The 13,400-nt window shown below is 39.3% G+C and overlaps 1 protein-coding gene across 1 annotated transcript in view; it reads left to right on the top strand.

Annotated features, from left to right (window-relative positions):
* Positions 1-13,400, top strand: part of ABCC8 (ATP binding cassette subfamily C member 8) — a 73,214-nt gene that overhangs the window by 27,645 nt on the left and 32,169 nt on the right. Inside the window, 7 exon segments of the mRNA XM_056493554.1 lie at positions 1,785-1,825; positions 2,120-2,265; positions 6,037-6,142; positions 6,343-6,453; positions 8,344-8,419; positions 8,510-8,615; positions 12,840-12,875. Coding sequence (XP_056349529.1) covers positions 1,785-1,825; positions 2,120-2,265; positions 6,037-6,142; positions 6,343-6,453; positions 8,344-8,419; positions 8,510-8,615; positions 12,840-12,875 — 622 coding nt within the window.

The following is a 13,400-nucleotide window of genomic DNA, read 5'->3' as shown; positions in this document are numbered from 1 at the left end:
AAAAGGCAGTCAAGTACCATGATTTTATGTATTTGTGATCTAGAGGGAGGCAGACAGATGCCAGAACACTGAGAAAGCAGAAAAGAGATTTTTATATATAGTACTTTTAGCAGAGTGTTGAATAGACTCTGTAATTCTTTTCTAAGTACACATAGCTACTAACAGAAATAAAGAATGTGGTTGGAGCTATTTTATTCATAAGGAATAGGTTTGCATTGGATTACAGAAAATATACCTACAAGTTTCAGGGCAGTGTTGGCTAGGCTGCTAGAAAATTCCATTTCAAGACCACATGGAAACTGGATCTCATGTGCCTCACCCCTGTGCCAGGATCCAGGCTATATGAATATGGAATTGTTCATGTGTACTAAAAAGTTATCACAGAAATTACCTCTTCCTGTGTTTTAATGAAAAGCCCCCACCAGAATCAAAGTTGAGTGGCATCTTTACAGGGTTTAGTATACATTAAAGCTCAGAAAAGACAGAGAGAAAAGAGTGGTTTTCCTACTTCTATGATTTTTTGCCTAATCTGTCAGAAGCAAAAGAACTCCAGGCTTTCTCACAGTAGAATAACAGTGGTTACTGTTACTAAAATATCCAGACCATCTGAACATTTTTCAGCCCACTTTTTTCCAGTAACAAAGTCCTTTTGACTAAAACTAGCTAAATGGAAAGCCTTAGCTGCAAAATAATTATTTTAGAAAACATTTTATTATTCTGGATGCTTGCATAATTGGAAAAAAAATTAAAAAAGGAAAGCAACCTCCAAATTCCAATGGCTCATATTTGTTTGGTTGAAAGAAGTTTGAAATCTTTGTATGTACTGGGGATGTCATGTAACAGCAAAATTCAAATAACTTCTTGGGGGCCACCAAGTAGTTTAGATATCTTAACTGCAGCAAGCTTTGCCAGCCCTACAGGATATTTATTCCATCCAGCTTCCTATTTGACAGGTATGATCTTGTACTGTGGACAGGAGTTTTGCTAGATTCTCTCACCAGATTCATCCCTAAAAGCAAACCCATGTACTGCAGCAGTCTCAAAGGCACATTGCAAAGGATTTGATGGCATTCAGAAGGGCAGAGTTGCAGGCAGCAAGCTTCCCTTCTTTACAGTTTCTGTGCTCTAACTGCCTTGAGTTGATATAAAGTATGAAAACTGGTCAGGAAGCAAAACCATTAAAGAGACATGTGTTCCAACACAGAAAGATCACTTTTCTCAGAAAAACAGATTTGTTTTTTTTTCTGTGAATGAGGTGTAAACTATGCATTTCTAGACTTTAATGCATGTTAGTCTGTCAAAGCTTAAGCTTTTATTTTGCAATTACACACTAACTTACTTATCTTTTCAAATTCCCCTCTCTGACAAGGAATTAGAGCTACATGCAGTAACTCAGCTGTTTTATATAACCATGAGTACAGAATTTAAGATTAATTACCTGGGGAGAGCTTTTACTCTTTGAAATTGCTGTATCTGAGAGAAGCAAAGGACAGGCACAGTTTAAACACAAAACAAGTGTCTACCCTTTTCCTGTACTGATGCCTGAGTTCTATTTTAGCTCTAGAGTCTATATTTTTTCTCTGTGTAACTTACATGTTTACTTATATGAAATAAAGTTGAGTGAATGTCAAAATGAAAAGGTGATGATTAAATAATATCCTCAGGTTGTGATAGAGGGGACAGACTGCTAAGAGGGTAGAAAACACCATTGTAAAGCAGTGCTAGTAGTATTTTAGCATGAATGAAAATGGTTTCTAAATGTTCCTACATGTTTTCCTTCACAGTCTTTATGAATGCAGCAATACCAATTGCAGCTGTACTTACAGTAAGTATGAACTTTTCTAAATAGTGTAAATTATGACTGCATTTTCAAGTATAAGTGATGTGGAATTGGGGAAGGAGGAGAACAGGATGCAAACCTGCTACACATTTGCAGTTCTGGGATAGAATGGAAAATGCCCACTTGCCTTCTGGGACCAGAAGCAGCCCAGAGTGTGCAGCACTCTCCCAAACTGTTAAGAGTGTGTGAATTAAGAAACTGTAAAGGAAATGCTTGTGAAATATGAAGTCTTTTTCCTTCCTTATGGCAAAGCACTGACTGATGTTTGTCTCTTTGTAGACATTTGTTGTCCATGCCCATCTGACAAGGAAGGCTGACTTCTCCCCATCCGTGGCATTTGCCTCCCTCTCCCTGTTTCATATCCTTGTGTCTCCATTGTTCCTGCTCTCAAGTGTGGTTAGATCCACTGTCAAAGCATTAGTAAGGTGAGAACTTACTATCTTAATAATTAATATCTACCACCTACCCAGTTTCTGAGAATGTGCCCATTGCTTATTTTACAATTTCAAGTTCAGAAATAGCACGGTGATTATTTATCTGTTCTTGTAAACTGCTTCCCAAGTTTCTTTCCCCTCCATCAGGGATGTGGAGGGGTAAAAGGTAATCACAGAAAGACATGTGTTTCAGCATGTATCTCTTGTTTTTCAGCTGCTGCTTGTTGGGACACAGATTGAAACAAGCAAAAAAAAAAAAATCTTAAAAATCACTTCTGAGAGTCACAACACATTAATGACTAAATATCTAATCCAGCCTTGATGAATTTTTACTTTCTGATGAACATGTTAGTTTGAGTGTTCAACAGCTTAACCAGATAACAACCAGTAGAATTGCTGTTTCACTGGGGATTTTGAGTATCAATACATTATTGTAAAAACCTCCTAATGCTTTTTCATATGCAGTGTAACTCTACCTGACTGAAGAGGGAAGCAGAGTTAAGGCTTCCTTCTTTATTAGGACAACTTTATGACCTCCAATGAGGCTGTCTGACAAGTTTATTTAAGCTATAGGACAGACACTTGCTTGATTGCCTTTGTGTTGCTTTGGAAGGGAGACTGCAGCACGAGGCTGAGATTGCCTTCAGTGTTTGAAATTTCCCTGACAGTGCAAAGTCACAGCTGTGCCCTCTCTCCTAAGGAGTCTGAAATCTGAGAGCATCAGCAGCTGGCAGGAAATGTTTTGCAGCCACTGTGGTAGTCCCTAGAGCCATGGCAAATTGTCTTGCAAAGATTACAGCCAGCAGAGTGCCTGGGAGCCCACACTGACACTGCCTGTTACCATCAGCCATTTATTTTGGCTTGTCTGAGGGTTTCTTTGCAATGAATTGTGCTTGTTAATGCCACAGGAGCAATTTCAGAGTGATTAGCATCAGCCAAGTATTAATTGTTCTAGCTGGGAGTTCTTCATGGGTTATTCTGGAGATATCTTCTTGTTGGCAGGCTGTTGCCCTGCCATTTGTGGTGCAGACAGGAATCAAACTCTGTAAGAAAGCTGGCATCATCCTTGCCTTCCTGAATATCTGTATCACTCAGGTAGTGCTCCAGAGTGCATTGCTCCATAGTGCTGGTGCTGCTGCTCTCTCTAGAGTGCCCCACCCTTCAGAGGAATATTTTGGAAGCATGAGCCAGATATTTTCAAGTCACACAAAGATCTGCTTGCTTAGTTTAATAAATGCTAAAAAGCAGACAGTGAGTTTATAGCAATCGAGCACAGCTATTGTTTGCTTGCTGCAGCTGTGTCCTGCTGTTACACCTTCCTGCTAATAAGTAGCTGGTCAGGTAAAGGTGACTTAACTTGGGAAAGTTGTATTCCAGCTTTTTTAGGCTGAGATGGTGTAGGACCCCTGAAAATTTTCCAAATTCTGGGCTTGGGTGCCTGCTTCTGAGAGGGGCAATTGTTCAAAATCTTTAGCAAGGTGACAAATTCTGATACCACTTTTTATAGTGGTGCTTTGGGGTTTTTTTAATATGTAGAGTTTTTCTGCCACTGAAAATTAAAACTGAGGAGCCAATTGATTTATTTCCTCAATGTGTCTTTAGAGACAAAGGGTGCACTGTACCATTTTCAATCAGCAAAGGTTGAAGCAGCAAGAGTGGCATTATGTCTCTTACTGGGTTTAATATCAAACCATCTTTGCAGTCAGCTGTGCAAATAACTGTGTTTTAATCAATATGTCCTTTCTGTGGCTTAAAAATAAGTTCCCCTGTGGAGATATTGAAATACTGGAATTGTGCTGTCAGCAAGAGCTCTGCAGAGAACATCCTTTTTTTATTCTTTAAGAGTTTAGAATAGTCTGGCATCCTGAAATAAGAGCTGTTGCCTCTAACACAAGATTTTCTCACAGTGTTTCTTCTGGGTAATTGCCTCAGGAGCAGTAATTCCAGAAGTATGCAGATCACTGGGCAGGGGGTTTCAGAGAGTAGAGACACCTGGATACACAACTAGAGAATAAAATCAAATTGTTGGATGGCTTAATAGAGACATACTCTTGTTTGGATATGCCTGGTCTGAGAATGTTTGCTGTCTCTCAGCCCTGGAGCAGATACATGGGGGACTTCCCTGTCTGCTCCTTCTATCTTCAGAGCAATTTCTCAAATATCAATATAATTTTCATGCAGAGAATATAGGTGCAGCTGCATATCAAATCTATATAGGCAGCATCTAAAACCATTATTTGGTCCATTCAAAGACATTTAAAATGTTCTTTTAAATGTTTGGTTCACTGAACAAAAAGGGTAAGATTCCTAGCCCTGTTTTCCAGAGCTTTGTGCAAGTAGAAATTAGTATTTCTAGCAATTGAGCTTCTATAAAAGACCTTCCCATTAAGGAATTCTGATCAAAAATTGATCCCAAATTAATTATTATTCCTCTTATCCCATCCCAAATAGTTATTCTCCCCCTTTTTATAGATTGTAGTACCTGCTGTAGCTGAATTCCCTCTGCTGAGTCTCCCAAGAGATCCACTGATCTCAGTCCTCAGCTGCCAACAGCAATCAGGCAGGTTGACAGAAAACTCTAGAACTTTCTGCTTGGGAGTGCCTGGGTGACTTTGATCTCTGCTTGCAGGACAGGTGTTAGCAGTGCAGGGAGTCTGCCTCAGGCAGTGCTCTAATGCCTGGGTCTGACAGGGTTTTGCCATCAGTGGGGGATCTCACGAGCTTCATAGAAGAAACTCAGTCTCCTTCTAAAGAAGAAACCACTGGCAGTGAAATGCAAAATAAATCTTAGCAGGTTTATTCTTTTAAAATAAGATTGGCACCCTAACAGATCACCACCTATCACAAAGCTTCAGTGGCATTATTTTTCCTCTTTCTCCCCAGTTAGCCTAAGGCTAAACATTGAAATCAATTTTTTTCAGCTCTTGTCCATAAATTTATTTTTAGGCCTCCTGGCACTTTATAATTTTGAAGACTGGGAGTTAACTTACTTCCAGCTAATTGAGCTCCTTTGATGTTGAGTTCATGATTCAATCCAATTCTTTCACAAATTTCATTTGCTGTCCCTGTGAGTAGATTAGACATACATTTTATAAAGTCAGGTACAGAGATAAAATTGATGCCCTGATCTGTTAAATGTCTTAATAAAGGCACATTATCTCTTAGCTAATTAAATCTTAAAGCAGCTAGTGAAAATTGTATGCCTTCTTCTTTGTTGCTGGTTGTCAGGATTCCTTTTATATCTCATCTGTTGAATACTATTCTGTTAAGGTATATTCCTTTATCTAGTTACCTTATGCACATCATATTTCACCATACTGCTTGACTTTGGCTCACAGTGTGCAGCTCTTATAAGACTGTTCAGTAGGACTGTCTAGGCCACTCTTGTTCAGCATAAATGACATTAATTCTGCTTGGGTGGGTGGCTTCAAAACAAGCCATTGTTGTAGCCCTTCTGTGTCCCACCAAATGCATGGAAAACCTTTGTGTGAGATCTCTCTGGTGATGTCAGAAGAGACAAGACTTGGGGAACATCTGCACCATCTATGAAAATATCACTGTTAATAGGCTACAGGACAGTTTTGAAAGCTTCCTAGCAGTAACTTCCCATTGCACATTTTCACACACCTGTAACAAAACAAGAATAAACTGTGCAGCAGACAGCAGCTGAAGTACCAGAAGAGATGCTCTGTAATAAACATTGCAGTGGACAAGTTTTACTTTCAAGGTTGAGGTGTGATTGTGGGTTTATTTCCCTTTCAGTGTGCAGAAATTGAGTGAATTCCTGTCAAGTGAAGAAATTGGAGAAGAGCATGATAAATCTTCAGAGCTAAGGAGTGCAGATAATCACAGCAAGTACCAAGCAGTGGTGAGTAAAGCTGTCTCATTGCCCATGAAGTGGCTGCAGTCATTTGTAGCCAGAATAAAATTTTCACTTCTCCATTTCCTACTGATTATTCCTTGCAATTGCAAAACCTCTATTTTAATACCATTGTTGCCAGGGTTTAGGATATTTTGCTGATGCTGCCACCCATTAGTGCTTATTTCTGTCTTTCTGATTCTGCACAGCCACTCAAGGTTGTGAACCGCAAGAGGCCGGCCAGGGAGGACTGGAACAATTACAGCTCCCACATGAGAAGACCCATTAACATCACAGAAGCAGATGATTTTTGTGTAAAGGTGATATGAAGGTCACTCTAATAACACTTCTATTAGCTCACTAATAGTCACTTTTGTACTCCAATGGCAGTTTCAAGTTCAAGAACCAGCGTTGGGTGTGAACTGTCAGACACTTTGCACTTGTCAGAGATTAACCTTTCTTCTATCTGTCTTCCTTTTTGAGAATTAACTACTAATCTCTAGGTTGTGTTTAGTTGCAATTATTCCTCTAGATTTCACCCAGCCATTTTCTGTTTCAGGTGTTTAAGTCATTAGCCATGTTCTCAGGTCCAAAATTTTTAACTCACAGCAGGCTAGATTGGAAGGAACCTCAAAAGATCATCTGAGCCAACAATTTAGAGTCTGAGCCAGATTCTTTCTTCCAATATATAGAATAAATATATAATATGTATATATATATATAATAAATATAGTATAGAATAAAGGGATTGAGAAAATCGAAAAGAATTTGTTCTAGATATTCCCAAAATAATCTCATCATGGATCTTCCCTTCTGTTTTGGAATTCCTAATAGCTTTTCCACAAATGAAACTAAAAACTAACTTCCAAAGGCCTAACTTGTCTGAAGAAAAAAATTACAATTGCCCATGCCACTTTGATGCTCTTGATTTGCTATGGAAATGGCCAGAAGTAATAAAAATCCTGATGGTTGTTATAGTGATGAAGTTGTTTATTTAGAAAGCCTGCTATTACATTTGCATTTCCTGCAAAAGAGGATGAATAATTCAGTTTCATGGGACTAAGTAGGACAACTGGTAATGCTTTCAGGTTTTTTTTAGACATGCTGAATTTGGTGCAGCATCATTCTTGAACAGACTTCCAGGAAAATAAGAGGAATATTTGAAAGAGAGTTTTGAGGGCAGTGTTGGGTCGAAAGGCTGCCTGGAGTGACAACAGAGGAGTTTGTCACAAAGGAGAGGCCAGTGCAGGAATCTCTGTAAGGCTCAAACAGAAAGCCAGGCCCAGGGATAATCTTTGGCTCCATCTGCTGACACCATTGTCACCAGTGGCCCCTGGGTCAGGGAATTTGTGCAGGTCTGTCTGTCTGTCTGCAGCTCATGGCCCAGGAAGGGGCACTAGTTGAGAGAGGATCCTCTGGCTGCCTTTGCTAATCCAGAGGGAGGAACACCATGCTCTCTTTTGCTCAAGATAGGAGTATCCATTTTTCTCGAGGGTGTGAGAAAAGTGTCCCCTTCCACTCTTCTTAGATGAAAAATTGTTGTAACTTGCATAGCTGAAAGGCTTTGAAGGCTTTAGTGGCTCTGAAAAAGTGACAGAAGAGGGTCCTGTATAAATGTATGCCTTTTAAAATTGTTTCTCACAGTATCCATGGAAATCTCCATTTAAAGTCTGAACAGGCTTTGTTTCCTGGTTTTAATCTTTTTCAATGAAATAATTTCTGTATCTAGCAAAACCTAGATTATCTGCCAATCATGTCAGAAATACAAAAGGAAATGCTATAATGGGCAACAACATCTAATTTCATGGAAGATTCTGCAGGTCTGCTTGGAATTTGGGTGGTGTAATCAGGGCTCTGCAGAGAGCAAACTGGGCATGGATGTCATTTAATTGTTTTGTAATCATTTCACTTATTATATGTACCTTAAAAACAATAGAACAAGAGAAACTCTAAATGGCAACTTTTTTCCCCCTTGTGAATTCTCAGTGATTTTTTAATAGTCTAAAGGTGCTTGAGTTCAGAGGTTTCTGCCCATCAAAGCACAGTCCTTTACAAAGTCAGTCACTTGAAGATCCATTTCCTGCATTGGGCAAAGGGTAACTCTGTTCCTGTGCTCAGTGTAATGATAAAAGAATGTCTCTAATGTTGGAGGAAAGAAGTGAGCTCTGAAGCTGGGTTTCTGTTTATCTTTTCTCTCCATCTTGGTATAGATCACAAATGGATTTTTCACTTGGACACCTGAAGGTCCTCCAGCATTGTCCAATATTGATATCCGAATCCCTCAAGGTACAAAATTGCATCAGATAAACAGAATAAGATACTTTTCCATAGTTCTTTGGTAAATCATAATCTTATGTTTACCTTCCACCCTCTCAGGTCAGCTAACAATGATTGTAGGACAGGTGGGCTGTGGTAAGTCATCTCTCTTGCTGGCCATACTTGGTGAGATGCAGAAGATCTCTGGGAACATATCCTGGAGCAGGTAGGGGCATTTAATTTAAAATTCTAATTTTAAAATTATCCTTGACTAGAGTGGTAATGCAGAAAAAGCCCAAAATTCCTGGGAGCTTGTGGAGTCAAGGATTTTCTAGATACACAGTCAGGATAAAAACATTACCCTGAGATCAGAAAGAATCCCCAGCCAGGGTGAAACATTAATAGGAATGGACAACCTTTCTTGGGCACTCTGCACTCCAACAACATAACCTGAGTGAAATTGTAACTAATTTGGAATTAGAATTAATGAGCTTGTTTTGCAGCTGCAGAATGGTGTTTGCACTTTGAGGCTTTCTGAGCTGGTATCTTTGCATGGAGCTCTGAAGAGGTCACTAGGAGCAGTGCCAGGCTCAGATGTGTGCATGGCTCCATCCCAGCACCAGGCTGTAATGCCTGAGAATTTGAAGTGTCTTTCAAGTGGCAGTGACCTCGGAGTTGTCCCCAGTGCATCCTGCCTGATGTGGCAGGAGTGAGTCAGCCTGTCCTTCCCAAGGGGACACAGCACCTGGACTCTGATGGCCACTTAGAGATTCCACTCGTGTCTGACTTCTGTATTGGCCTTGAAGGCAGGGAAAAAAATGGTACTGAGCTCCAACAGCTTCTGTTGGGACTTGTTCACTTGACCCTCAGGTGAGGTGACAGATGGTAAAATATATTGCAGCTCCTGTATATGGTTTCCAGTAAATTCTTGCCATCTCTAATACACAATTTGATCAATGGGTGTGGACATTTTTGGCCTGTTTATTTCACAGTACCAGGCTTCCTACCCATACAGACTGCACTTTGCCCTTTGGGTATGAGTATTTGTAGGCAAAGCTCAAAAAACTGCAGAAGGACCTAGAGAAACAATTAATTTTATTTTGGACTGATTGGGAATGAAGGAAAATCAGGCTACCTATAAATCAAATCTACACACACTGATGGGCAAAGGGTCATTGTTACCCAGTGGATTCTGCAGTGATTTTGTGGAACAGTTCTCTAAATTCCTTGAGTGTTTGCCAAGAGATATGATTTATATCCAGCCTTCATATGTAAGCCAGTCAGTCACACTACTCAGAATTGCACGTGCTTTGATAGCAATAGTACCAGGAGGGAAGGTTGTCTATTTTATAGGTGGGGAAAATGAAACATAAGAAGGTGACCCTTTCAGTTAGTGAGGGAAACAAGAGCAGAAGCCAAAGTTCCAGAATGTGGTGATCTATCCATGAGAATATACTTCCCTAAGCAGAAAATCAGATTGTGGTGAGGAACCATACAGAATCCCTGCAGCCTTATTAGGTGAACTAATTTCATTTCAGCAGGGCTGTAGTTTTTTACAGACAACATAACATGATTAAGAAGTGTAATTTGAATGTCTGATGCTAAACTAAAACAGATGACATCTGATGTTTCTGATCACAGGCCACTGTGCTTTTAAATAGCACTTGTTTAGAAGTATGTTCTTCACAACAGTGGAAAGGTCAGAACTGGATTTTGTGTCTTCTTTACGTGCCAAAGTATCACAAGGTGAAATTCAGTTGTTATCACATTTGCTGTGCTATCTGTCAGATATGTAGGAAGGGACTTGTGGCTGAAACAGTCTGGGCACTGCAAGTGCTGGCTGCACTGGGACAGATTATGTGTTGTCTCATCTTTCAGAGCTGCTGCCATGTGCACTGTGTCTGTTCAGAGTGATGGATGCAGCCAGTGTGGGCTGCACACCTGTGTTGTAAAGCTATCAGATGAAAGCTCCCTTAATTTGATAAGAAAATACTAGTCCCTGACCAGGAACATGCAACCTTATCCCAGGCTCAAGGAGAGTAGTCTTACCAAGTAATCACCAGGGCTGGTAGGCTCAGCTCAGGCAATGGAAAGTGTCACCAAAATCATTTCAGTCCCTTGTTACAGCTCTTTGGGAGCTTCAGTCATTCATGTTACAGAATAGATCTGAATTAGTTCATCCACATTTCCTTCCCCTTCCCTTCCTCCAAGGTCATGGCTATGAAGATGAAGGATGTGTCCTGCTGACATGTCACTCAGTGCTCAGGAAATCTGGATGCTATTCCTGGCCCTTCCCTTGGTCTAATGGATAACAGCTCGTTTCCCTGCTCTTTACCCCTATGCTTTAGGAATAAAACAGGATTCACTGCATATCATTTTTACTTGTTTTTATAAAAATTATTTCAAACCCTTTAAAAGTAATGTAATTTATTCCTGGGCTGGGAAGGAGATGATCAGAAGTGAGCCATGCCTCATTTGTGATATTTTTGTTGTGTTACAATATGTGTCCAGAAGATCCAGTTCAGATTAATGCCTCTTGTCCAAAGCAGCCTGAGAGCATCTCAGTATAAATATTTTATAATATGGTTAGGGATTTAACAAAAATAGAGGAATCATTATTTGCATTCTGCACAGGTGGTAAATGGTAATGATTTGACCTGTTATTGAGTAAATCATTATAGTATATGCCATGCTAATTTCTTCTGGGCAGTATCTCACTTTTAATAGTCCCAATTCAAGTCTTGTTGGAGTAAATAATGCCAGAAAACAGTCCTAATTGGAAAATAGTTTGCTCAAACATAAGTATGTCATTTGTTTTAAACAGGACTTACATTCTTACATGTGAATCTTCAGCCCTTATAATGTGAAAGAATGTAGAGTCTTAAGGTTGTTAACAGTAGGTTTTCATCATCTTAATGTAGAGTTTGTTTTCATCAAATCTAAAATAAATTAAAATTGGTTTTATGCCTACAAAGTAACTTGGTTTTCAAAAATACTTGTTTACTGGAGTTTTCAGAAACATCCATGTACTTAATTTTATTTAAGTGGGAAATCAAAATCTGAAGGCTTGAAAATCTCATTAGGCTCATCTTTGCATCGTGAGACATCTAAAATACCTTGACAAATTAGATATAGACCTCATTATCAAACATATGTTACTTTGGCATTTCAGCACTGGTAGGAGATCAAGGGGTTCTTAATTGCCAAGAGTATGCAGGAAAAGGGGAAAGAAGGGATAGAACTAGTGGGGAAAAGTGGGTTGAGAAGTTTGAACTAAATCTCCAAATGGGGAATAGTTTTCCTGCTACAGCGTAGAAACAGGGAATTGATATACAATTGGTTCAGGGACTTTGTATTGTGCATGGAAGGGCAGGAAAAGCTGTTTTCTATTTCAGCCTATCACTAGTTCCTGTAAAAAATGTGTTTCTAGTTAATGATATGCAACAGGCTCATGGGTTTTTGGAGAATGGGCCACTGAGTTCACATGGTCATTTAGGACTAGTGGAGTGTGAGTTTGCTGTGGAAAAGCTTTGTTCAGTACACAGACCTTTGAAGTAAAAGTACTGGTGGCTGGCTGGTGCTCCCAAATTGTACAGTAAATTTGATTTAGATGTGGTCATTCCTTGTTATGCATAAATTTTATGGAAGTGTCTCAAACCAACCTCTTAGTCTGCAGGTGTAGTTTTCTCTCCTGGATATTTATAAGCAAATTGTGTTGGCACAAAGTTAATGAGCCTGTCCTCTTTAAAGCATGAAAACTTTGTTCCTCCTTGATTTTGTTTATATCAGTTGACACACAGATTTTTCACTCTTTTGAATGGAACTGAATTTAGCATCAGTAATAAGCATACCCAGTCATCCTGTCAAAACAACTCTGAACATCCTTTTGCACGTTCAAAAATAGCAAAACCAAAACCTGTGTGTCCTTGTGACCTGCCTACATTTACACAAGCACATCACCCCAAGGATAGGGCTGACACAGAACACAGTATGTGGCAACTGAAGGTGGGATTTGGGGTTCACACTAATCCATTATATGCTGTAAAGGTGCAGTTACTGTCACGGAAAAAAAAAAAAAAAAACAACAAAAAAATAAACCCAAAACAATGGAATTATAAATTTTGTTTTCTTAGAAATCAACTTTTTATAATGGAGCTGCATTCTTGTCATAGCAGGACTTCTGAGTTCTGCTAGCACCTCCAGGACAGGGTGGAGGTGATTTTATTTGTTGAGTCGAATTAATGTTTATAAGGTAAAAAAGGGTCACCAAATCTTTTTGCCTGATGAAATCAAGTCAGTTTGTGTAGAAGGAACAGATGCTGCACTGCAGCCCTGTGATAAGTAATGTTTGCAGCCTGTGCACTAAGTGGAATTTAATAGTTTTTCTTTCTGGGGCAGATTGCTTGTGCTCACTTAAGTAAACAGTCTTTGCTTTCTGTTTGTGATGCAGCTGCACTTCTGACAGTGAGACAGGAGAAGATTTCAGGTATGGTATTGTATGCAATTATTGGTTTTCCTGCTGAATCAATAGCACTAGAAAAATCCAAAGGTTTCTAAAATCTGTGCTTAAGATATAGAGTCAGAATTCTGAAGATCAGTGGAATTTTAACTGCATTATCTCAGCATACAATTTTTGAAACCACTTATGCAAGTTATGAAAATAGGAGTTGGATTTCTCTTATGAAAGCATTGCAATTTGGAGATTTTGAAAATTCTGTCCTAATATGTGTTTGAAAATCTTTCTCTAAAGATCTGAACCAGATTGTGCGGCACTTTGAAAAATGGTATCAATATTTAAAGGTCTCATTTATTAAAGCAAATTCTCCCATTACTCTTCTCTTCATTTTTTTTCATTCTGTCAGAATTTTTTCTCACCTACCATTCTTCAGGCACACAGAGAGAAGTGTGGAGAGTAAGAGATTAGTCCATCTGTTGGCACAAAAATTATTTTTACCTGATTAACATAGCTCATCCTGGAATAGGGATGTAAGCTCATCTGGGAATATATGCC

This window comes from Oenanthe melanoleuca, chromosome 5 (genome assembly GCF_029582105.1).
Source record: "Oenanthe melanoleuca isolate GR-GAL-2019-014 chromosome 5, OMel1.0, whole genome shotgun sequence".
NCBI classification, from domain to species: Eukaryota; Metazoa; Chordata; class Aves; order Passeriformes; family Muscicapidae; genus Oenanthe; species Oenanthe melanoleuca.
Note: the sequence above shows the minus strand (reverse complement) of the source record. Positions and strands in the feature narration are given on the sequence as shown.